The 25190-nt window shown below is 43.2% G+C and overlaps 1 protein-coding gene across 4 annotated transcripts in view; it reads right to left on the reverse strand.

The window, feature by feature from the left end:
- Positions 1–17737, reverse strand: part of LOC109872626 (cytoplasmic polyadenylation element-binding protein 4-like) — a 41359-nt gene extending 23622 nt beyond the window's left edge. For all 4 annotated transcript variants that reach the window (XR_004205933.1, XR_004205934.1, XM_031807647.1 and 1 more), the window contains exons 1-2: positions 17302–17737; positions 14176–15330 (exon numbers count right to left, since the gene is read on the reverse strand). Coding sequence is in view for 2 of the 4 variants with exons in the window: in XM_031807647.1 (XP_031663507.1) it covers positions 14176–15285 (1110 nt within the window). In the remaining 2 variants the exon portion in view is untranslated. The remainder of the gene's footprint in view (positions 1–14175; positions 15331–17301) is intronic.
- Between the last annotated feature and the right edge of the window lie 7453 nt (positions 17738–25190).

Here is a 25190-nt window from a genome sequence, read left to right on the forward strand (position 1 = left end):
TTTGTTTTGTTAAATGTGATAAGCTGTGTGTAACGTACATTTTTATAGTTTACTCCGCTACTTGAGTCATCTCTCTCCAGACCTAGCCCCGGCCCCTGTTTACTCACAGAGTGCATGTTTTTGTTGCTCGACCACAAGACACTTGCGGTCAGTCTGCATGGTCAATGCAGCACATGCAACAACATTGATGACTACCATGCTGTTTTAACTTTGCTTCTTAATATAATCCACAAGTGTTCTATAACTACACTATTAGCTTGTGTTTCTTACATTTGCAAACAGGTCATTTGTATTTTCTTAGCAAGTTGTGGCTAAGTCATGTTAGCAAATAATGCTAATTGCTAGTTAGCTGGCTACCGAGCTAGCTAATAAATGTACCGAGTGATAGAAAACGCAACTAACTACAGCCTGATAACAGTGATGGTATAGGCCTAAATCAGCATGCTGCTTGTGAAACAGTGTCTTCTAAATCAAAGAGGAATAGGCAAAGCATATGTTAGCTACATATTTAATGTAGCCAAAGATTATAAGGTCCCCTAGGAAACACTCACCAACACTTTGGTTCCTACCCTGCCGCAATAACTTCTCCCTGGTATGTTAATCCGTTGTCATATCAAAACACTGTATTCAACTACTATTATCTAACGATAGAATCCGAATAAATCTCAAGTCAAATCGTAATTGCAACATTTTGTTAAAAATAAGGCCTTGATTTTTTTGCCCATATCGTGCAGTTCTACGTGGCAGTGAGGAAAGGATCACAAATGAGATTGATGAAAATGCAGACAATTATTTTGGGTTGAAGTTTAATAACCAGTATAAAACAATCAGAATGGAGAGAGACCCATTGAAATCACTTAGAATGTATGTAGGGTCACACAATACTCATAAAGCATTTAACTTGTACTATTCAAAAACATAAAACAGTCAACGATTTGAATACTGTGATACGATATTGTGGCCATGTCGACCAGCCCTAATGCTAAGCAGTGGGAATGGAAACAAGCGTTAAAATGGTGGCCATGGAGCAGTAAACTAACGGAATTAACAACCATGACCTTAGGAGTGACAACCACACAAATCACCAGTAGGCTGGGGATGCAGTAGCCTAGAATGTATTTTCTACAATCCACTGAGAGATGAACTACTTGAAGTCAAATAGGAGATTAACACAAAAACACTCTTAATTAATTACAAAATAAATACTCAACAAAAAAACAGTGTGCACATAACCCTATCCTAAGAGGCGAAGCAGAAAGGGTCCTCGTGAAGTACTAGGTAATGAGATGCCGTTCGGCATCATGACGACACACAAGTATGGCTGCTGTTGCAGTAGTTATGCATCTGAATGGATTGGCAACCGTAGAGATTAAAGGGATACTGCGAGATTATGACAATTGTGCTGCTGTTCTACTTAGCCAGAGTCAGATCCTAGCGTATGCTACTGTACCTGTAGACTTCCAGTTATTGCGCTAACGCTAGTTAGCATTGGCTCACAAAACTACCTCTATCTTCCTTCAAACTGCACATAGAGACATAAAAATGGTACCATGAGTTAATTTGACTCTGGGTAAGTAGAATAGCACAATTGCCATAATCTTGCAATATCCCTTTAATCGCTGCGGTTGCCAATCCATTCAGATGCATAGCAACAGCAGCCATACTTGTGCGTCGTCATGGTGGCAGATGGGTTCTACAGGACAAGGCTACGTACGTAGGCACACAGACACATAGCCCTTAAGAGTACGGCATTGCCAGTTGAACTGAAGGACAGGCAGGCTCAACTCTTTCCTTCTCACAGCCTCACATGACAAGTTTGGTTCACCTCCAAAGTACACACACAAAGGTGGGCGGGTCCAAAAATAATTTTCCTTACCAAGCTCAACAATAATCTTTAAGGAAAATTTTTTTTAAAGTCAAGCTTAGGCTAAATAATAGGCGAGTGGCACATAGGAATGTAATGAAATAATTCCCTAACTATGAGGAAAAATTCTTTTCACCTGATAAAGAGACAAAAGAATAGCGAGAAACAGTCGGAAATACCAAACTGGAGTATTTTGTATTTCAACTTGGTCCAGGCAGAGAGCCTGTGTTTGGGAGTATAGCTAGAAGCTAAGGCCAAACTATCCAACGTGAAGAACACTGCTAAAACAGGCCTTGATGAAACATGGGTTTCTGCCACAACATTAATCTACAATGTCACGGCTAAAATAATGGAAAGGGAAGGGGGAGGGAGCTAGGGGAGGGGGGAGAGAGCTAGGGGAGGGGGGAGAGAGCTAGGGGAGGGGGGAGAGAGCTAGGGGAAGGGGGAGGGATCTAGGGGAAGGGGGAGGGATCTAGGGGAAGGGGGAGAGAGCTAGGGAAGGGGGAGAGAGCTAGGGGAGGGGGGAGAGAGCTAGGGGAAGGGGGAGGGATCTAGGGGAAGGGGGAGGGATCTAGGGGAAGGGGGAGGGATCTAGGGGAAGGGGGAGGGATCTAGGGGAAGGGGGAGGGATCTAGGGGAAGGGGGAGGGATCTAGGGGAAGGGGGAGGGATCTAGGGGAAGGATCTAGGGGAAGGGGGAGGGATCTAGGGGAAGGGATCTAGGGGAAGGGGGAGAGCGCTAGGGAAGGGGGAGAGAGCTAGGGAAGGGGGAGAGAGCTAGGGAAGGGGGAGAGAGCTAGGGAAGGGGGAGAGAGCTAGGGAAGGGGGAGAGAGCTAGGGAAGGGGGAGGGATCTAGGGAAGGAGGGAGGGAGCTAGGGAAGGAGGCTTAGCTTTGACACTTGATTTTTGTGTTGCTGGACAAGGTATTTCAAAGCTTCCACATTAAAACACCCACAAACCCATGAAGCCAGCCCCAGAGCATGGTTAGGGAGGGAGGGGTAGCAAGGGGTGCAGACTGGTTCCCCAGGGGAGACAGATCTACTTTGGTGATAAAGTCATTAAAAACAGCAACAGATCCTAATCAGAGACTGGGAGTTAAAACGCCTGTGACACTTCTGACACGTCCCCCCCATTCTCCCGCTCGTTAAAACACACAGTACGCGTCCTGTTTCATAACTCCATTCAAGGGTAGAAGGTTAGAGAACATAAGAACACGGTCGTGCACTTGTCACTGATGGTCAATTCTTTCATTATTCAAGGGGCATTTACCGCCATCAGGATCGTGACTAATTGGCTAATGCCCTCTAAATTTTAATAGCTGGGAAAGTGTGCTGGCCGTAAATGGGGGGCTAAATGAGAATGAATGAATGAGGCTTGTTACTATAACCATAGAACAAAAGACTACATCTGACAGGGCTCTACAGTGCGACCATTTTACTTGCATATGCACCCAAATCTTTTGCTGTGTGACCCATAATTTATATTTAAGAGCACCAGTGCGGCTAGAAAATTGAAGGATTATAGCTTTAATATCTCAAATATTTTTCATTGTGCTCCTTCTTTCTGTGTGCCTAAATCTTTCATCTTAGGAGCACATGTGCTCCTTGTAAAAAAGGTCAGTGTATAGCCCTGTCTGATACTAACCTCAGCACATTAGTCAGTCAAACAGTCAGTCTACACATCCCAAAACATCTTCCCATTAGTACACCATCAACTGATACACACAGTGATGTGAACATGAGACTTTTGGGGTTGATATTTTCTGTTTTGATAAGACATCCTGCCGTATCATGAACCAACAGATGTCATAGGCTACTTTCATGGTCTTAAAGGAATACGTTGGGATTTTGGCAATGAGAACCTTTATCTACTTCCCCAGAGTCCGATGAACAAGTGGATACCATTTTTGACTCTGTGTCCACTATGAAGGAAGTTAGACGTAGTTTCGCAAGCAAAAAGCATGCTAGCAGATACCCATAGACTTCAGTCATTGTGCTTATGCTAGTTAGCATTGGCTCGCAAAACTACCTCCAACTTCCTCCATACTGGACACAGAGATGAGTGGTTTCCACTAGTTCATCAGACTCTGGGGAAATAGATAAAGGGCCATATTGCCAAAATCCCAAAGCATCCCTTAAAATGTAAAGTGGTACCAGAGCAGAAGGAAGACATTTTACATGCCCCAAACCGCACCATCGAGAGCATCCTTACTGGTTTGCGTCACTGCCTGGTATTGCAACTGCTCGGCCTCCGACCACAAGGCACTGCAGAGGGTAGAACGAATGGCCCAGTACATCACTGGGGCCAAGCTTCCTGCCATCCAGGACTTCTATACCAGGTGGTGTCAGAGGAAGGCCCTGAAAATTGTCATAGACTCCAACCACCCTAGTCATAGACTGTTCTCTCTGCTACCAAACGGCAAGCGGTACCGGAGCGCCATGTCTAGTTCCAAGAGGCTTCTAAACAGCTTCTACCCCCAAGCCATAAGACTCCTGAACACCTAATCAAATGGCTACCCAGACTATTTGCATTGCATTGCATTCCCCCAGTCTTTTACACCGCTGCTACTCTGTTGCTATCATCTATGCATAGTCACTTTAATAACTCTACCTACATATATTACCTCAACTAACCGGTGCCCCCACACATTGACTCTGTACCGGTACCCCCTGTATATAGTCTCACTATTGTTATTTCACTGCTGCTCTTTAATTACTTGTTACTTTTATATCTTATCCATATATTTTTTTAACTGCATTGTTTGGTAGGGGCTCGTAAGTAAGCATTTCACTGTAAGGTCTACCTACACCTGTTGTATTCGGCGCATGTGACTAATACATTTTGATTTGTTCATAGAAAACAATCACAAGCACAAGCCCACTTGCTAGTGAGTAGCCAGCTAATCTTTATAATTCAAGTTCAGCCAACTTGGACATATTTCCCAGCTAACAAGGTAGAAGCGTTGTCATGAACACACCCTTCTGTCCATTTCCATACGTTTGAACAGTATGCTAGCCTGTTCACTTTGTTCAGTTGAAATCGAGTGGCATACCTTATTTCTCAGAATGAGAACGAGTTCGCAATTCCTTATTTAGGGTGTGTTCGTAAATTCAGAGCGTTGTCCGATTGTCCATTCGTAAATTCAGAACACTTCGCTCTGAGCGCACACTGGACGCTGTGACCTGGGAGTAGGGTTGATCCGAGCGTTCTGATCTCACAACGGCAGTCAAGCACCCAAGCGAATTGGCTAGCTTTCTATCTACTTCGACACAAATTAGAACATTTCCCTCTGACCATTACATTTCCGGCGCCGACAGAGATGGCCGCCTCGCTTCGCGTTCCTAGGAAACTATGCAGACTTAGAATTCCTCACAATCAAATGTCGTCCGCATTCCCTTAACAATTATCTACCAAGGGAATTCTCTACGATTATAATCACAGCCGTATATATTCCCCCCCAAACAGACACATCGATGGCCCTAAACCAACTTTATTTGACTCTTTGCAAACTGGAAACCACATATCCTGAGGCTGCATTCATCGTAGCTGGGGATTTTAACAAGGCTAATCTGAAAACAAGACTCCCTAAATTGTATCAGCATATCGATTGCGCAACCAGGGCTGGTAAAACCTTGGATCATTGCTATTCTAACTTCCGCGACGCATATAAGGCCCTCCCCCGCCCTCCTTTCGGAAAAGCTGACCATGACTCCATTTTGTTGCTTCCTGCCTACAGACAGGGACTAAAACAAGAAGCTCCCGCGCTCAGGTCTGTTCAACGCTGGTCCGACCAATCTGATTCCACGCTTCAAGACTGCTTCGATCACGTGGACTGGGATATGTTCCGCATTGCGTCCAACAACAACATTGACGAATACGCTGATTCGGTGAGCGTCCGTATAGAGACAAAGTAGAGTCACAATTCAACGGCTCAGACACAAGAGGGATGTGGCAGGGTCTACAGTCAATCACGGATTACAAAAAGAAAACCAGCCCCGTCACTGACCAGGATGTCTTGCTCCCAGGCAGACTAAATAACTTTTTTGCCCGCTTTGAGGACAATACAGTGCCACTGACACGGCCTGGAACCAAAACCTGGGGACTCTCATTCACTGCAGCCGGCGTGAGGAAAACATTTAAACGTGTTAACCCTCGCAAGGCTGCAGGCCCAGACGGCATACCCAGCCGCGTCCTCAGAGCATGCGCAGACCAGCTGGCTGGTGTGTTTACGGACATATTCAATCAATCCTTATCCCAGTCTGCTGTTCCCACATGCTTTAAGAGGGCCACCATTGTCCCTGTTCCCAAGAAAGCTAAGGTAACTGAGCTAAACCACTACCGGGTAGCACTCACTTCCGTCATCATGAAGTGCTTTGAGAGACTAGTCAAGGACCATATCACCTCCACCCTACCTGACACCCTAGACCCACTCCAATTTGCTTACCGCCCAAATAGGTCCACAGACGATGCAATCTCAACCACACTGCACACTGCCCTAACCCATCTGGACAAGAGGAATACCTATGTGAGAATGCTGTTCGACTACAGCTCAGCATTTAACACCATAGTACCCTCCAAACTCGTCATCAAGCTCGAGACCCTGGGTCTCGACCCCGCCCTGTGCAACTGGATACTGGACATCCTGACGGGCCGCCCCCAGGTGGTGAGGGTAGGTAACAACATCTCCACCCTGCTGATCCTCAACACTGGGGCCCCACAAGGGTGCGTTCTGAGCTCTCTCCTGTACTCCCTGTTCACCCATGACTGCGTGGCCAACTCAATCATCAAGTTTGCGGACGACACTACAGTGGTAGGCTTTATTACCAACAACGACGAGACGGCCTACAGGGAGGAGGTGAGGGCCCTCGGAGTGTGGTGTCAGGAAAATAACCTCACACTCAGCGTCAACAAAACAAAGGAGATGATCGTGGCCTTCAGGAAACAACAGAGGGAGCACCTCCCTATCCACATCGACGGGACAGTAGTGGAGAGGGTAGTAAGTTAAGTTCCGCGGTGTACACATCACTGACAAACTGAATTGGTCCACCCACACAGACAGCATCGTGAAGAAGGCACAGCAGCACCTCTTCAACCTCAGGAGGCTGAAGAAATTCGGCTTGTCACCAAAAGCACTCACAAACTTCTACAGATGCACAATCGAGAGCATCCTGTCGGGCTGTATCACCGCCTGGTACGGCAACTGCTCCGCCCACAACCGTAAGGCTCTCCAGAGGGTAGTGAGGTCTGCACAACGTATCACCAGGGGCAAACTACCTGCCCTCCAGGACACCTATCAAGGACAACAACCACCCGAGCCACTGCCTGTTCATCCCGCTATCATCCAGAAGGCGAGGTCAGTACAGGTGCATCAAAGCAGGGACCGAGAGACTAAAAAACAGCTTCTATCTCAAGGCCATCAGACTGTTAAACAGCCACCACTTACATTGAGTGGCTGCTGCCAACACACTGACTCAACTCCAGCCACTTTAATAATGGGAATTGATGGAAATTGATGTAAAATATATCACTAGCCACTTTAAACAATGCTACTTAATATAATGTTTACATACCCTACATTACTCATCTCATATGTATATACTGTACTCGATACCATCTACTGCATCTTGCCTATGCCGTTCTGTACCATCACTCATTCAGATATCTTTATGTACATATTCTTTATCCCTTTACACTTGTGTGTATAAGGTAGTAGTTTTGGAATTGTTAGGTTAGATTACTTGTTGGTTATTACTGCATTGTCGGAACTAGAAGCACAAGCATTTCGCTACACTCGCATTAACATCTGCTAACCATGTGTATGTGACAAATACATTTGATTTGATTTTACTCGCCCTAGCAGAGGTGGTTAGGCTGTTTTCATGTTAGCCAGAGCATTGGTGACTAACTGGGCTGCTGGCAACAATTTAAATGTTGCTGACGCTTACCGACACCAGCCATATTCAACAGGTGTTGAGCGTTCATCAGTTATTCTGCACTCTGGCACACAAACGAGAGTGCTCTGAAATTGGAGTAGATGGCCAGAGTGAATTTACAAACGCACCCATCTTTGATGCTAATTGCACATTTCTAAAACACAGACTAGACAGCTAGTATAACATTTTTTGGCTAAAATGCTGCTAGTGGTACATGGTACCTCAAATGCTGCTAGTGGTACATGGTACCTCAAATGCTGCTGGTGGTACATGGTACCTCAAATGCTGCTAGTGGTACATGGTACCTCAAATGCTGCTAGTGAAAAACTGAGAATTAATTTTCCAGAATGAATTTTAATTGATACTCCACATTTTAGTAGTGACTGCTCTGTGCGAAATTTGAGTTGATACATAAAAAGGTTCTCATTAGAAAGGTTAACTACTCCTCTATTACAGTAAAATAATGTCTCACTGTCTTTGTGTGTCCATATGACTGATTCAGTTGGAACAAACCTCAAATACAAATAGTGGATTGAAACCGTTTTGTTTACGGGAATATTGTGCTAAACCATACTACTGTATTCATTTGATATATCACCCAGCCCTAATGACAACAACTGTGATTTGAAGCAGTTATAAATGCAAGCAAACATATGTCCTTCATTTAAAAAAGGTTAACCAGAAAAATCACAACCGTAGGCTACCTCTAACAATTTCCCACATACATTATATTGCTAAATGTGGCCCTTTGGGTGCCTGCCAAACCCCAGATCCACAGGCATATTACCAAGCAGTAGGCCCTGTCCCCTCCCAGTCACAGAAGTGTGTAGAGCAGCTTACACAGAGCTAAGAGGATGCCCGGGGTTTAGAAAGTGAAAGACCGGCCCTGCCTCAGTGCAGAGAGCTTGGCTTAAGAACAGAGCTCTAGTACCGTACCCAAAGGCAGTAAGCCTATAGTAGGGACCAGGGGCCTGTCCATGTTTTATATTATCAGAACATCCCTCTCTGGGAGGCATAGTCACTAATCCCTGAGAGATGACACTGGACCTACTGTAGGAAACATATGACTGTTTGCCAATGGCACCTGCAACCAGTGACAAAAGCTGCTCTAATACAGAAACAAACGGAGAGAAGACCTAGCCTGAAAAACAAACAGCCTCCTTGTTCATTTGGGGCAGCAGGTAGCCTAGTGGTTAGAGCGTTGGGCCAGTAACCGAAAATCCCCGAGCTGACAAGGTAAAAATCTGTCGATCTGCCCCTGAACAAGGCAGTTAACCCCGGTAGGCCATAATTGTAAATAATAATTTGTTCTTAACTGACTTGCCTAGTTAAATAATGGCTAAATTTTAAAAAATGTAGGTTAGGTCTCCCAGTACAGTCCTGCTCTGATCAGCAGCAGCACAGCCCAAGGCCATCACAGGATGAACATCACATCTAAATAAAGAGTCCTTCTTTATGGCCCTAGAAAATGTTGTCTTTTTTGCCTGATTGTGTTACCTCCATTTTGTTTTTCCCATTTATTCATTGTATCGCTCTGAAAAAAACTGAAAACAACAACATTGGATGAGTCCACAAAAATGCTTAAACCGCATCAGACCACTTGAAGTCTGGGGGGGGAGGGAGAAAAAAAGATTTTGGGGTGTAGTTACCCTTTAATGCCATTGTTTGGTTAGCCAAGTTTCTGCAGTGCTCATGTAATTGCAGAGCTGGCAAAACAAATGCCCACTGGATTGATGCAAACAGTCATGATATTCTGTCTGGTAGGCCTAAAAAAAACTTTATAATTAGCATTTAATTGAAAACCTTTTTGGGAAACGTTATCATTAGCATCATCGCTAACGGCCACACAAAGTGTAGATATCAACGAGCGCACACAAGCAAACACACACACAGAAGAACATTGCTGTTTAGTTTCAGAAAGTTGCAGGAAGAAAAAAAGAATCACTGATGCATTTAGTTCAAGTCTTATGATAAACTTATGATGAACATTTCTGAATATTGTTGAATTCCATTTTAATGTCTGGATTCCATAATTCCGTCTGTTTTCTATGCAACACTTTTGTTTTTAGCGCCATTTTCTCATAAACCGGTTTTTGTTCTCCCAAGTGGGAGCAGCATCTTCCTTCTCATTTTCTCCCTGAGACACAGGTTAATCATCAACATCTCACCTGTGTCGGCTTGCATGGAGCGCGTGCTCTAGTCCCCCCATCAGACAGCCTCTACTTTCACACTGAACATGTGATATTCTTGGCTGAGACACAGCAGGTCTATGGAAACTTCCAGCACCATTAAACTAAGAGCTCAGTATCACATCACTTTAATGTGTTAACTCCCCAAGGCAGACACCTAAACAGTCAGTAAAAGCTCATTTAAATAAGTTAAACAGGCATCCACTGTTGACTAACATAACCAAGATTTCTATGAAAAGGTGCTGCTACAGTATGAAGTCGAAGTATTGTAGACAGTAAGGTATTTCTACACAATGTTACTTGAGCAATGTAAATGTTGTGCAAGCTTGATGGATGTAGGCTATGCTAAATAACGAGAGGCAAAATAGCCTACAGCAGGGGTAGGCACCTAGATTCAGCTGCGGGACGTTTTGTCAAACCAGATGGTCTGTCGGGGGGGATGAAAATAATTTCTATACCTTGACTAAATAAATAAAAATGTATTCATGGGAATGCTTGGGAACAGATTTCCTACAGTCAATTTATTTTTTGCTGAATTCCTGTTAAATGGTGAAGTCTTTTTTCACCAAAAAACAAAATTCAAAAACATTTTTTGTGGGTTGCCGACCCCTGGCCTAAAAGCATTATACCCTTCAAAACAGGTATAAGGTTAGGTATGGATATGAAGAAAAATGACTCCAAAAGGGACACCACAAACCCCCCCCACCTGTTCTCTCCGTGATGAGATGGAAACTATGTAGAACCATTTGGACATGCCTGGCAGTCACAAGAGAAAGTCATGCAATCAATGGGCTGGTGTTCACTATCACTGTCCAAGTTAAGCTGAAAACATTGCTTATTCAGGGACAGAGAGACAGGGAACCTATTTATTATGTACGGTAACAGTCAAAAGATTAGACACACCTACTCGTTCAAGGATTTTTCTTTATTTGTACTATTTTCTACATTGTAGAATAGTGAAGACATCAGAACTATGAAATAACACAATAACACAAATCATGTAGTAACCAAAAAGTGTTAAACAAATCAAAATATATTTTATATTTGAGATTCTTCAAAGTAGCCACCCTTTGCCTTGATGACAGCTTTGCACTCTTGGCATTCTCTAAACCAGCTTCATGAGGAATGCTTTTCCAATAGTCTTGAAGGAGTTCCCACATATGCTGAGCACTTGTTGGCTGTTTTTCCTTCACTCTGCAGGTCCAACTCACCCCAAACTATCTCAATTGTGTTGTGGTCAGGTGATTGTGGAGGCCAGGTCATGTGATGCAGCACTCCATCACTCTCCTTGGTCAAATAGCCCTTACATGATGACCAGACACGTTGCGTGCGCGAGCGTTGTAAAATAAATGTAGAAATCCATGTTTTTCACCCACACTGCTCGCGTCTGCGTTGCCAAGGGCTAAAATAGAAGTCATTCCTATTTCTGACGCAGATCACGGTGCAAGTCCTGCCTCTCCCATCCCCTCATTGGCTTATAGAAGCAGGTACCCACATGCCATCTCCTCATTGGTTATACCCACGTGGGTGATTGAAAGACGAACCGTTTTGCTGGTAGTCGTTGTAAAACTATGAAAGTTTAGATGCTAATCACCATACAAGTTCAAAGATGAGAAGGCCTGGAAGGAGGAGAGATGACTAGAAATGATTTGGTTGACCGTTTTGTGTGTGGATTAATTGTTGGAGTAGAGGACCTTGTGCATTTCAGGTAAAATAACAACTCAATGTTTATATCCCAAGACAAATTAGCTAGCAACAGCAAGCTAGCTAAATGGGACAAATTAGCTAGCATGTGCAAGCTAGCTAAATGGGACAAATTAGCTAGCATGTGCAAGCTACCTAGCTAAATTGACATACATGTTTAATGCTTTTCGACCTGTCCCCAAATTAATGTAATTGGTTCAGAGTTTGTTTTGATATTTTAACCTGTGTGTCGTGATCGCGTTTGGTGTGGGGGAACAAAATACATTTATGCACGATAGCACACGCGCGCAGCCAGTTTGGGTTCCGTGTTACACAGCCTGGAGGTGTGTTTTGGGTCATTATCCTGTTGAAAAACAAATGATAGTCCCACTAAGCGGAAACCAGATGGGATGCTGTGGTAGTCAAGCTGGTTAAATGTGCCTTGAATTCTAAACAAATCACTGAGTGTCACCAGCAAAGCACCCCCATCAGCTTTCCACCGGTCTAATATCCATTTCTCGTGTTTCTTGGCCCAAGTAAGACTTTTCTTCTTATTGGTGTCCTTTAGCAGTGGTTTCTTCGTAGCAATCCGACCATGAAGGCCTGATTCATGCAGTCTCTTCTGAACAGTTGATGTTGAGATGTGTCGGTTACTTGAACTCTGTCAAGCATTTATTTGGGCTGCAATCTCGAGGTTCAGTTAACTCTAATGAACTCTGGGTCTTCCTTTCCTGTGGTCCTCATGAGAGCCAGTTTCATCATAGCGCTTGATGGTTTTTGTGACTGCACTTGAAGAAACTTTCAAAGTTCTTGAAATGTTCAATATTGACTGACCTTCATGTCTTAAAGTAATGATGGACTGTAATTTCTCTTTCCTTATTTGTGCGGTTCTTGCCATAAAATGGACTTGGTCTTTATACCACCCCTACCTTGTCACAACACAACTGATTGGCTGAAACGCAGTAAGGAAATAAATTCCACAAATGAACTTTTAGCAAGGCACACCTGTTAATTGAAATGCATTCCAGGTGACTACCTCATGAAGCTGGTTGAGAGAATGCCAAGACTGTGAAAAGCTGTCATCAAGGCAAAGGGTGGCTACACTTTTTTGGTTAGTACATGATTCCATGTGTTATTTCATAATGCTGATGTCTTCACTATTATTCTACAATGTAGAAAATAGTAGAAATAAAGGAAAACCCTGGAATGAGTAGGTGTGTCCAATCCTTTGACTGGCACTGTAGTAATGTAATTAGCCAATATAATAAAAGTAATCATTAGGTTACATAGAACAGATCTTTTTTTTAAAGAACAAAAATAGAATACCCATGTGATTAATCCTAGCGTGACTAAGCATGATTATACAATAACAATGTAATATCTGTGTAATAATTCCACAGCAGTTCCGGACAGCTACGCCTAACCTACTATTGGATTTTGATCCACGGCAGATAAATCAGTTCAGTCAAACGACAGTAGCCTTTCACTACTCAAACCTTCGATATAGAGACCGTTGCAGAGTATTCATTTCCAATGGATTTAAAGAGCACAACTTCATTCCGACAGTCTCTATGGAACACTCTTCTACATCTCGAGCTGCCTGTCAGGCCAACCTTACCCGATATGTGAGAATATTCAGCATCCCTCGTTGAAGTAGACTAGAAAATGCTTCTTAATTATTTAAAAAACAATGTGTTTCAGTTATTACAGCCTGCATCAGGAAGCTAACCTCCAATCACACCCTCCAACCCCAATGCATTTAGAGGTCAGAGTGCCACAATCCAGCTAGCCTGAGCAACAAGAGCACAGCACTGCTGTGTGCTACAGTAACATAGCAGTCAGGCTATATCTAACATGGTCGATGTGGCATCAGCACTTCTGGGGGGGTGGGGGGGGGGGTCCACAGAGCCTTCAAATCAAGCCTTCCAGCACGTATACTAGCCCAACCCCTACCCCCCCCCCAGACGCTGTCACCCCTGTGCTTGATCAATAAAATCATCTCCATGCCCTTTCCATCAAGCCTATCAGAGTTTTCCAACACATCATACCGTTATACAAGTCATCTTCATTGTGTGCTATCAATCAAATTTCAAATTGCATTATAAATGAGGTGGCATTATAAAGGATGTGTAGACCGGTAGTCTCAGGTTATTAATAGCCCTGTAATCCTAAAAATCACTTTCACGGAAAGATAGGTAATTGATGTTCCATCTATTTCGCTACAGTGTGTTCTCTGGATGAAGAAAATGATCTGATATTTTCTATGCTGTCATAGCTTCTGTATGTCATATACGTGGCACACATCACTGCAGTGGTACAGCTACGCTAGTCATAAGAGGCCTCTGGCAATTAAAGCATTAGGACCAACATCTAATAGCATGACAAATTCATTACGCAGAGTAAGGTCTTTGGGTACACACAATTATATTTCGTCTCGCTGAATGGCTCTAATATCAGTACACAGTTAGAAGACACTGTATAAAACCAGTGGGAATTATTGACTGACCTGGAAGGGAAAGATGTTGTCACTCCTGCTCACACTCTCGTCCATCCAGGATTTGGGGTTGAACCCAGGGCTGGTGCGGGAGTACTTCTGCGACGGCACGTGGTTGTTGGGGAATGTTTTCTTCAGTGGGGAGATTGAGTTCAGTGGGGTCATGCCTCCGTTGAGGCCCCGACGGTACTCACGCCCCTGGGAGCCTCCCCAGCCACCATAGCCCCCGCCGGGACTCCAGGAGGTAGAAGAGGGAGAAGGAGAAGGGCTTTGGTAGCTACCCCAAGGTGACGGGGGTTTATTCAGATTATTGGACAAATGCGGCAACTGGCTGAACGCAGCATTCCTATGGGGGAAGGGAGGAGGGTGGGGGCTGGCCGGGGACCTGCGGTGCTGTTGGTGTTGGTTGTGTGGGTGCTGAAAGTGTGGATGTGGGGGATGGTGCTGGGAGATGGGTCCAATCTGGGGGGAGAAGTTTCCCCCAAAGCCTGGGCTGGTGTGGTGGGAGAAATTCTGGAACAGGAGGGCCCCATTGTTAGCAGATGCAGCTGGGTTGAAGAAGCTGACATCCTCGTTGATGATGGTGGAGGGTGTCTGGGAAATAGCCGCTGACCAGTTGTTGAAGCCGGTCAGGGACGAGGAGGTACTGGACTGGGCCGGAGCCCCAAGACCCGATGTCTCTTGGTAGTCGAAGCCTGTCAGTACTGGGGACTCGAGGCGCAGCTTCTCCTTTCCATTGCTACCCTCTGAGGGGCTGCCCTCCACCTTGTTCTCCTCGGACCTCGCCTTCTCTAACTCAGATATGATTACAGACTCCTGGTGGCCAGGGGACAGTTGCTGCTTTTCTTGCGTTTCTTGCATTTCCTGTTGCTGGGCTTTGGGTTTTTCAGACCCAAGAATTTCATCTTGCATGCTGCTGTGGGCAGCTGTGGCTGAAAAAAGCCAAGGCGACCCACTGCTACTGCCATTACCAGATGTGGTATTGTTTATGAAAGCAGCAGGACTTGGAGATGCATTCTGATGATGATGTGGAGGTTGCAGATGTGGGTGAATTCTAACTGGGAATGCAGACTTGTTGCCAGTGTTGTTTTGCACTAAGACTCCAAACCCGTAATCCCCCATTTGTTTTCACCCACACAATATGTGCTATCCCGTGATCTTTACGTCCTAAAGAGAGGGGCAAACACAAAAAACACACCAGTTATTATTTCAATGGTTGTAATTGAGAATCAGGCAGTCACCAGTGTAATGGACTTTGAAAGCTAGCTACGTCAGACCCTTTTCTGCTAGTAACCATCTTGCTAGTCCACATGTGGCAAACTCATTCAGTTAAATAAAAGGTTAAATAAATAAAACAATGTTTTTTTTATTCCACAGAGGACCGAGTGCCTCGGGTTCACACTCCTCCCTTGTACTTAGCTAATTAATGAATTAAGGTCACTGATACATTAGGAACTCCTCTCACCTTATGGTTAAGGTATTAATGGACACAAATTCATGGAATGAGTTAAAGCTATCTGTCGAGAATAGCTGCCAATATAATAACCTTGCTACTGTGACAGATGCCACATCAGTTCCACCTTGTACGTTGTAGCTAAATGGTTTATTGCATGCTAGCTAGTTGGTTAGCTAGCACCATCTTTACGTTACCACAGAATATGCTACACTAGTCTACCTATCTAGTTAGCTAACGTTTTCTGATAAGCTACACTACATGCTCGTCAAACATCTCATTACAAAATCTTGGGCATTAAGCTATAACAGCCTCCACTCTTCTGGGAAGGCTTTCTACTAGATGTTGGAACATTTCTGTGGGGACTTGCTTCCATTCAGCCACTGATGTTTTGCGATTAGTTCTTCCACACCGATCTTGACAAACTATTTCTGTGTGTACCTCGCTTTGTGCATGGGGGCATTGTCATGCTGAAACAGGAAAGGGCCTTCCCCAAACTGTTGCCACAAAATTGGAAGGACAGAATCATCTAGAATGTCATTGTATACTATAGAGTTAAGATTTCTCGTCACTGGAACTAAGTGCCTAGGCTGAACCATGAAAAACAGTCCCAGACCATTATTCCTCCTCCACCGAACTTTACATTTGGCACTATGCATTAGGTAGGACTGGTAGCGTTCTCCTGGCATCCGCCAAACCCAGATTCGTCTGTCGGACCTCCAGATGTTTCCACTGCTCCAAGGTCCAATGGCAGCAAGCTTTACACCACTCCAGCCGACGCTTGGCATTGCACGCATGGTGATCTTAGGCTTGTGTGCGGCCGCTCAGCCATGGCCATTTCATGAAGAAGTTCCCAACGAACAGTTATTGTGTTGTCGTTGCTTCCAGAGGCCGTTTTGAACTCAGTAGTGAGTGTTGCAACCGAGGACAGATTACTTTTACATGCTTCAGCACTTGGCGGTCCTGTTATGTGAGCTTGTGTGGCCTACCACTTTGCAGCCGTTGTTGCTCCTAGTCGTTTCCACTTCACAATAACAGCACTTATAGTTGAGCTGTGCCACTCTGGCAGGTGAGGTGTCATTCTATGACGATGCAACGTTTAAAGTCACTGATCTCTTCAGTACTGGCCACAATACTGTCAATATTTGTCTATGGAGATTGCATGGATGGGTGCTCGATTTTATGACCCTGTCAACAAGGGGTGTGGCTGAAATAGTCGAATCCACTATTTTGGCAATGTAGTGTATATCGGACAGTCGACAGGAGAATGCAGTGGTGACATGTCTAAGGCCAATTAACTAGCTAGCATTTTGTCGATAACATACTAAAGTTAGCTTGCCAGTTGCAATAGTCTTATGCAACAGTATTTGGAAAATGACGCTAGCCAGCTAACATAAGCTAGATACATTTGAACGAAATCATGACAGACAGGCGACCTTGCTTGCCTGACAGCTGTCAAAGCCTATCCCGTTGCTTGGATTCGACCCTTTAATTCCAGAAAATAATGGCTTATTTACTCTTAATCTGTATTAGGCACTTCCCCCAACAGTTTGATTGTTTTAGGCAAAATCTTAAACAGATAAGACAAAGTCGGTAGTCACAGATACTAGCTAGCTATAGTAGTGTATGAATAATCTGGCTAAAGCGACGTTGCACACACATCGACAATAAAATCAATTTTTCACCTTTTGGTCGCTAACGTTACCCTTGATCCAGGCGATGACTCGATCCGTCCTGTAGTCAATCGGCAATCTCGATGTGTCTGATAAAATTGTGAAAATCAAGTTTATGACAAGCGATAGGGTACTTTTATGGCTTTTGCTCATATAGTAGCTAGTTATGGCTAACCAGCTTTTCTCTCGTCTCCTGACGTGTCCTGCCTGCTCAATGACACAGCTCTCTCTCGCGGACCGCTAACCTTGCTTGTATAAAAATAAAAAATATGTCATTGAATTAAATGTTTAAAACGAATTCAATACTAGTTGACTGTAGTGGCTTATTCGGTCGGTTTCGTTGCTTAAAGGATTTCTGTATTATTTTCTTTCTTCTCTCTATCCAACTGACTTGTTCCTGCGTTTCTTTGCCGTTGCTGTCCCTCTCCTCAGAACCGACCGTGGCCAAATGACAGAGTGCTCAGCCGCGAGACACTTCCGGGTAGAGCTCCGCCCCCTTATAAAACCTTCCCACGGATGACTGGGAGTCACCCACACCTCGTGAGATAGTGGCGTATAATTGGTCATACAAACCAGTAGCCTCACCCACCTTAAAGATGTGCCCGCCCTTTAAGGTCAATTAACGTGATATGCGTATATCCTCTTTACGCCAAGTCTCCGCCTAGTAAGGTCGAATCATGATAGCTCAGATCAGAGAAAACAGCTGAAATTGCATTCCCTCCCTATCGTTTGTAAGTTATTAAGAGGTCAAGCCTCCTGCAAAAGGTTTAAAATGTGAACGATATGGATTCTGAGCAAAAATATAGCGTTTAACAGGTTGTAGTTGTAATATAGACATAGTCCTACCTTATTCTTACATTCATGCATATAGCTTGTCAAGTTAACTCTTATTGTTTGTTTTTGGCTAGAGGTTATATATTAGCTATAGCATGAACACCTCAGTACAGCTCAATGTTCAACATGGAAAAGAGAGCTTGCTCCTTCCAGTGTTCATAGACATATTCACCATCAAACACTGAGGATAATGTGATGTGCCTTGGATGCAGCCCTATTACTGCAGGTGATATGCATGGGAGCTTGTGTAGTGGAAATATCTTCTGCAACTTCCTGAAAATCTCTCAGTGGTTTGAAAGGCAAGATGCTGGTTATAGTATGGTGTCAATTTCATGCTTTAGGTATTGAATTCAAAATAAAATAAATCGTAAACAGTTGAAAATGTAAAAATAATATTTTAGCTTAAAAATTAAATAATGGATGTTGAGCTTAAAAACAAAAAAGTTCAAAAGCAAAAATGTGTAGAATTGTACGCAAAAAGAATATCAAAAGATCAATTAAAAACCTTGCAAGCAAATCATTTTTAAAGCCGGTGTACAAAACCAAAAGGTACAGACGCAAAAATGAAACTTAAGAAAGGGAAGCATAGAAATAGTGCACATATAACAGATATACTGTTTCTTATACTTGCTTTCAATGAGAATGACAGGTCTATAACTTAGTTTTCTATATGTATTTGGTAGGGTAGGCCAAAAAGTCAAATTTTGCAGCCTAAAATTTTTCCAACATCCAATAACCTATTGAATCCATTTCAATTACCCTCTTGCCTGCTGTTACTACCTTTGGTTAGGTTACTCTAATCTTTGCTTTTGTCATCCGTTTCTTTGCTTTCACTAACCATGTTCCATCCACAGTTTTTATCCAAGTAAAGTCATACCTCACAAAACATTATCACAACAGCTGCCATGGAAACAGGATGTTTCAGTTTAATTTTATAAATGCCAACAGATCATTTGTTAATTTGACATGGGTGGAATCTTTTTCTGTCAATAAAATTATGCGAGAAATGCTGGTGGAAACACCTTTATGCGTATACTGTATATTTATATAATAACCATCATATCGAAGTAAACTTAGCGTCCTCCCACTACGACTCAGGAAACCATGTACAGTAGTTTGTTAGGCTAGCCTACAGATAAAATAATGAACTTCACAGGGTGGAGAAAGTGCATGGTAATGTGCTTGATGCAAATTCCCAGTAAATATGGAGGGTCTTATTCTGGTGCCATGATGATCGATGCTTGACTGCCGTTATCCATAATAATCTCATCATGTACAGTAGACTAGCCTACCCTCACAGCCTACCTGTACTGTATCTGCAAGCTGTTGGCTAGAGTGCAGGTATCAAGACCAGAGTGGGCACACTTTCTATTTAACACAACAGTTTTTGTGATAAAACTATCTGTAGGCCTAGAGTTAAAAATGTGATGAAAACACTGATTTTTATTCTGAAAATTAAGTGAAAAAGAAAATGTTGTGTGCACTTTGTCATCACACTGATTTTTATCCGTAACAAGTCTGTTTGTGCATATTTTCTTTATGTGGATTTTAGAATATTTGCATGAAAATCTGTTGTAGCCACTGCTAGTTTTTTCAATTGCGAGTTTTGACTTTTTTAAAAAAAGTAAAGGCGGGGTTTAGAGGGAGGCATAGATAATGCACCTGCATTGGTCCACTAATTTTGGAGTGACGGTTCATCCTAAACCAATCAATGAGCAGGATAGACAGAGGGTGGTTTCTTTCTATTCCTATTCCATTTGTAGCTTAGTTGGTTGTCTTACTGTAGTTGTCTGACTAGCTAGTCAAATGGAATGAATCGCAAGACTCTGCATGCCTGTAGCTAGCCCGTACCAGCCGTAGGGAAAGGTTTGTCTGTATATTTTTAGTAAACCATAGTGCTTGTTATGGACGAATAGACTATTGTGATTTTAATTCCATGACAAATGTCTCCAGTTAAATGTAACTAGCTAGCTGCATCAGTATGTATTTAGACCAGGGACTTCTGTATCCACTTTGACACATCAACACTCTTACACGAGTCCTCTGGATTACATATACCATTTAGCTAGCTATTTATCTAGCTGGAGATATTCATAAGGAGATTGAAATCACATTACGCCCTTTACGGACAGAATAATTACTTGGCTTGTGAAAAGCATACAGTCAAACCAGTCATTCATATACAGTATGATTGTATTCGTAATAACCCTTAACAAGATGTTCTGGACTAGCTGGCTGTTTCATGGGCAAGTCGGTCAATGCTCTTCCCTTGTTGCCCCTATATCCAGCTAATGTTCACTTTGTCTTCAGCAGAAAGAATATTCAGAGGTGGTTTCGGCTGCACACGGCCTCATCTCTGTGCTGACCCAGACGATTAAGTACTGTAGCCAATATAAAAATGCCACCCTCCTCAGTCTATCCTGCTCATGGATTGGGTTAGGATGACTTGTCATTCCAAAACCTGTGGATAAATTGAGACGCATTATCTACCACTCCCTCTAAACCCCGCATTCATGAAAGAAATTGCCAAAACTCGCAATTGATAAAACTGGCAGAGAAAGCAAAGAAACGGACAGTGAAAGTTAATATCAGAGTAACCTAACCAAAAATAGTAACTGCAGGCAAAAAAAAGCACAGGAAAAATGGATACAATAGGGTTGGTTGCTGGAAAATTTAACAAAAAAATATTTTTAGCATTAGTTTTGAAATCAATTTGTTTTGATCTCACTTCATTTTTTTTGCATGCACATTTTTGGCGGTTTTGCTTTTGATATCATTCTTTTTGTTTACAATTAAAATAATTTAGCTTTTGATTTTTTGGGTTTTTGATCTCAACATCCATTATTTCACTATTCCGCAAAAATGACAAATGATTTAATTTCAAAGTCAATATTTAAGGAAATACTTAAGGCATGAAATTGATATGTGATAGGGCAGATTGTGACAACGGTGGAAAGGTCTGCTGTCGGTGGTATTGGTGGTGGCACCTGCTTGCTCTCTTCTCAACATTTTTGGGCCAGCAGGATCAATCTCATTACCAGTGCGGATGTGAAATGATGGGTCAGGGAGCATAGAGAGAGAGAGCCTCTGCTCTGAACAGCTGTGGCCACAAACAGAGATCTCATTAAACCAAGCTGCTGCCTAGCCTTCTATTCTGTCACCCGCTAATCAAGCTCTTCCTGCCTGATCATTTTCACTAGGCTGCTCGGGTCACGACTAACTGACAATCTCTCATTGCCTTTTCATGAAACGTAAAGTCTACAAATGTGCTCATTCAATTAAACTTGTAATTTTATTTTCAGGTGTGTGTGTGTGTGTGTGTGTGCGTGTGTGTGTGTGTGTGTGTGTGTGTGTGTGTGTGTGTGTGTGTGTGTGTGTGTGTGTGTGTGTGTGTGTGTGTGTGTGTGTGTGTGTGTGTGTGTGTGTGTGTGTGGTATACTGGGGGTTCTAGAGCGTGTGTAACTGCATGCGGGTGGTAGCCATGGATACTAGAGTATGAGAGTCTCTCATTTCTCTTTAACCTCACACTTCACTCAGTGAGACAGGCCATATCCCTTTAACCTCCTGATAACAGCTCTGACTGAATTGAATTCAAATGTGTGTGTGATTATCTGCCTGTGTTGCCACTGCAGTGTTTGACAAGCCGGCTGAATTGAAATACAATGAGGCATTTGTTTGCAACAGATTACATTACACAGTTATAATGCAACATCAGCAATCATTTAACAGTCAAAAATCCAATCATTCTGACATGGCATTACATACAGTATGTCATGTCTCTTTAAATGGGCCTCATCCACTTCTGCCAACATTTCAGGATTTCTGTAGAGGAGTAAAACGTAACCATTCTGTTTCACTGGCCGCTGCTGTTCTGAGAATCAGCTCTTTTACACTGAATAAATGTTTATTTATGGTCCATAGTTTTTCCCGTTCAAAGACCCAGAAACAGATAGCAACACAGTAATAATTGCGTAGTGTCTGTTAATGTAGACACCTCCACAGCTCTCTGTCCTATACACATTTCCTTATTGTTACCATTTTCTCTCCAATTCAGCAAAACATGATCCCAGGGATATTGATTCATCCATTCATCATATTAATTCACTAATCTTGACAACAGTGGGAAGAGGTGGAGGAAAGGAGCATTTGAAACACATATTTCTCTCTCACAGTGGGGTGGAGATGTTGAAGTGTAGGTAAATGGATTACAGAAGGATAGAATAACCGATCTTACTGGTTTCATTTACAGAGAGAGACAACACCTTTTCTCCCCCAACTCATCTTCCATCCCATGCACCCTCAATGCTAACATGCAAAGCAGGGAAATAAATGCTAACATGCAAAACAGGGAAATAAATGCTAACATTCAAAACAGGGAAATAAATGCTAACATGCAAAACAGGGAAATAAATGCTAACATTCAAAACAGGGAAATAAATGCTAACATGCAAAACAGGGAAATAAATGCTAACATTCAAAGCAGGGAAATAAATGCTAACATTCAAAGCAGGGAAATAAATGCTAAAATGCAAAGCAGGGAAATAAATGCTAACATGCAAAACAGGGAAATAAATGCTAACATTCAAAGCAGGGAAATAAATGCTAACATGAAAAGCAGGGAAATAAATGCTAAAATGCAAAGCAGGGAAATAACATCCATATTTATGAGAGAAAGCAGTGTGGCGGATGATAATAGCTTTTAAAATATGTGTCCTACTGTATTTCTGGTTGGTTACAGTGTTTGTCCACCGTAACCAATCGCATATCCAGACATGTTTTGTATCTCTTTTTTTACGTGTATATATTGCAACAGTTCCGGCGAGGCTATGAATAAAACATTAAATCCATTAAAAAATGTATTACCCCTACTGATTTCTTCTAGAGAGCTGTGAATAGACGACTACAACAAAGCCACATTATATTGTGTAATACCATTGTATTGTTATTGTCACGTGCACAAGTACAGTGAAATTCCTTTCCCGACAACGCAGTAATCAATATCAGTTGTACTATAAAGTAAAGTAGAACAAAAACACACGAGAAATAGAAATAAGAAGAACGTAAGCTATATACAGGGTCAGGGCACACTACTGGGCATGCTACTGGGCATGCTACTGGGCACGCTACTGGGCATGCTACTGGGCATGCTACTGGGCATGCTACTGGGCATGCTACTGGGCACGCTACTGGGCACGCTACTGGGCATGCTACTGGGCATGCTACTGGGCATGCTACTGGGCACGCTACTGGGCATGCTACTGGGCATGCTACTGGGCTACTGGGCATGCTACTGGGCATGCTACTGGGCATGCTACTGGGCATGCTACTGGGTGCCTGGCCTTGTGTTCTCAGCAGTTCTCTCGTGAGCTGCAAGGCAGAAGTATCAACAAAGGCATAATTTCTGTTTGACGTGTTGTATATAGTATAAACATACATGTTTGTTTACCACCACCACCACTATGTAAGTGCCAGGCACCCAACCCTAGCACGTTCCACTATACCTCCATTATGCCTCTCTAGCTTTGACTCTTGCTCCATTCTGTATTGCCCTACTTTGTTTGAAAGGAATGGAATATAATAGTCATGAACTGTGTTCCAGCAGAGTAGGCCAGGGCTTGTTCACATTGTTCTCTGTGTATTTGTCCTGGTGGGTTTTTCCCAGGGATGAAATACAAATGAAGCCAAAGAGGACTAGCCAGTGGAATATCTCTACGTTTGAGGGAGGAATGGTGGATGTCAGAGAGACCTTAGTGATTTCATTAGTCCTTTGGGTACTGTACAGAATACATTACAGTGGACCAGCTGTGTGTGTGTGTGTGTGTGTGTGTGTGTGTGTGTGTGTGTGTGTGTGTGTGTGTGTGTGTGTGTGTGTAACAATTGAGATGCCACTTTCCTTCTGGGCAGCTCTCCACAGTTGATGAGCTTGGCCCGTTGACAGGGGACATCTGACAATGGCCATATCGAGTGGCACAGCTCACTGCGATGGTGAATAATGAAAATGGCTACCTTACCATCAGCTCACTTACACTACCAATCCACCCAGAACGACCTCTCTCTCCCCTCTACCCTCTCACTCCTCTCTCTCCCCTCACTCCTCTCTCTCCTCACCCGTCTCTCTCCTCACCCCTCTCTATCTCCTCACTCCTCGCTCTCCACCTATCTCTCTCTCTCTTCTAGTTCACATAGTGCTGACACGGCCAAAATCCTGGAGCTTTGGACGCAGAAGAGCTGAGTAAGACCGACCTGAGCCATCCTTCGCTCCAGCAGAGATGCGGAGTGTGGCCTCATCAATAATGTAAAGTCCTCAGCTGTATTTGATGGGGCAGACGTAGCCTACAGTATACCGTTCCACCTCTCCTCAGGTGAAGGATGGAGTTTCAACATGAACCTTATCAGTTGATGCAGTTTCAGCCCATGGACAATGTAATGTCTATGTGTCAGCCACTCTGACAAAAACGGGTCTGGGTGATGTGATACAGTGGCTGCCCATGTGAAAGTGTCTTTTACACCACAGTCTAAACAGTGTGCCACATGTCATTATTAGCATTTGTTTTAAATCACACATACGAACAACAACTTACAGACGCACACAAACCACATTTCAGAGAGAGTGAAAAAATTGCTGTCCCTGTCAGTAAACTCTAAACACTAAACAACAGTGCTTGAGATCATCATCATTAAAAACTTGAAAGCCTGAGGAGGGAAGATATGTATATTTTTGACTGCCTCTTTCCGAGATTTAATTCAAGTTCTGACTTAATTACTTCAGATGTTAGTTTTTTGGTGTCCCCATAAACTTAATGTGTTTAAGCACCGAACCAAAAATGACTGAGGTGGATTCCCGTAGGCTTGGCATGGCCCCATTCTTTTCTTCACTGCTTTCAGTCTACAGTAGCCTACTTGGGTCTGGGAAACTGGCTTTGCTCTGCATGAGCTAAACTGTATCTGACTAGTCCAGGTTGGGTTTCAGCCTTCCAGGTCAAACATGAATGTAAGTGTACAGTAGCATTAATGTACAGTGCCTTGCGAAAGTATTCGGCCCCCTTGAACTTTGCGACCTTTTGCCA

This window comes from Oncorhynchus kisutch, linkage group LG28 (assembly GCF_002021735.2).
Source record: "Oncorhynchus kisutch isolate 150728-3 linkage group LG28, Okis_V2, whole genome shotgun sequence".
Lineage (NCBI taxonomy): Eukaryota > Metazoa > Chordata > Actinopteri > Salmoniformes > Salmonidae > Oncorhynchus > Oncorhynchus kisutch.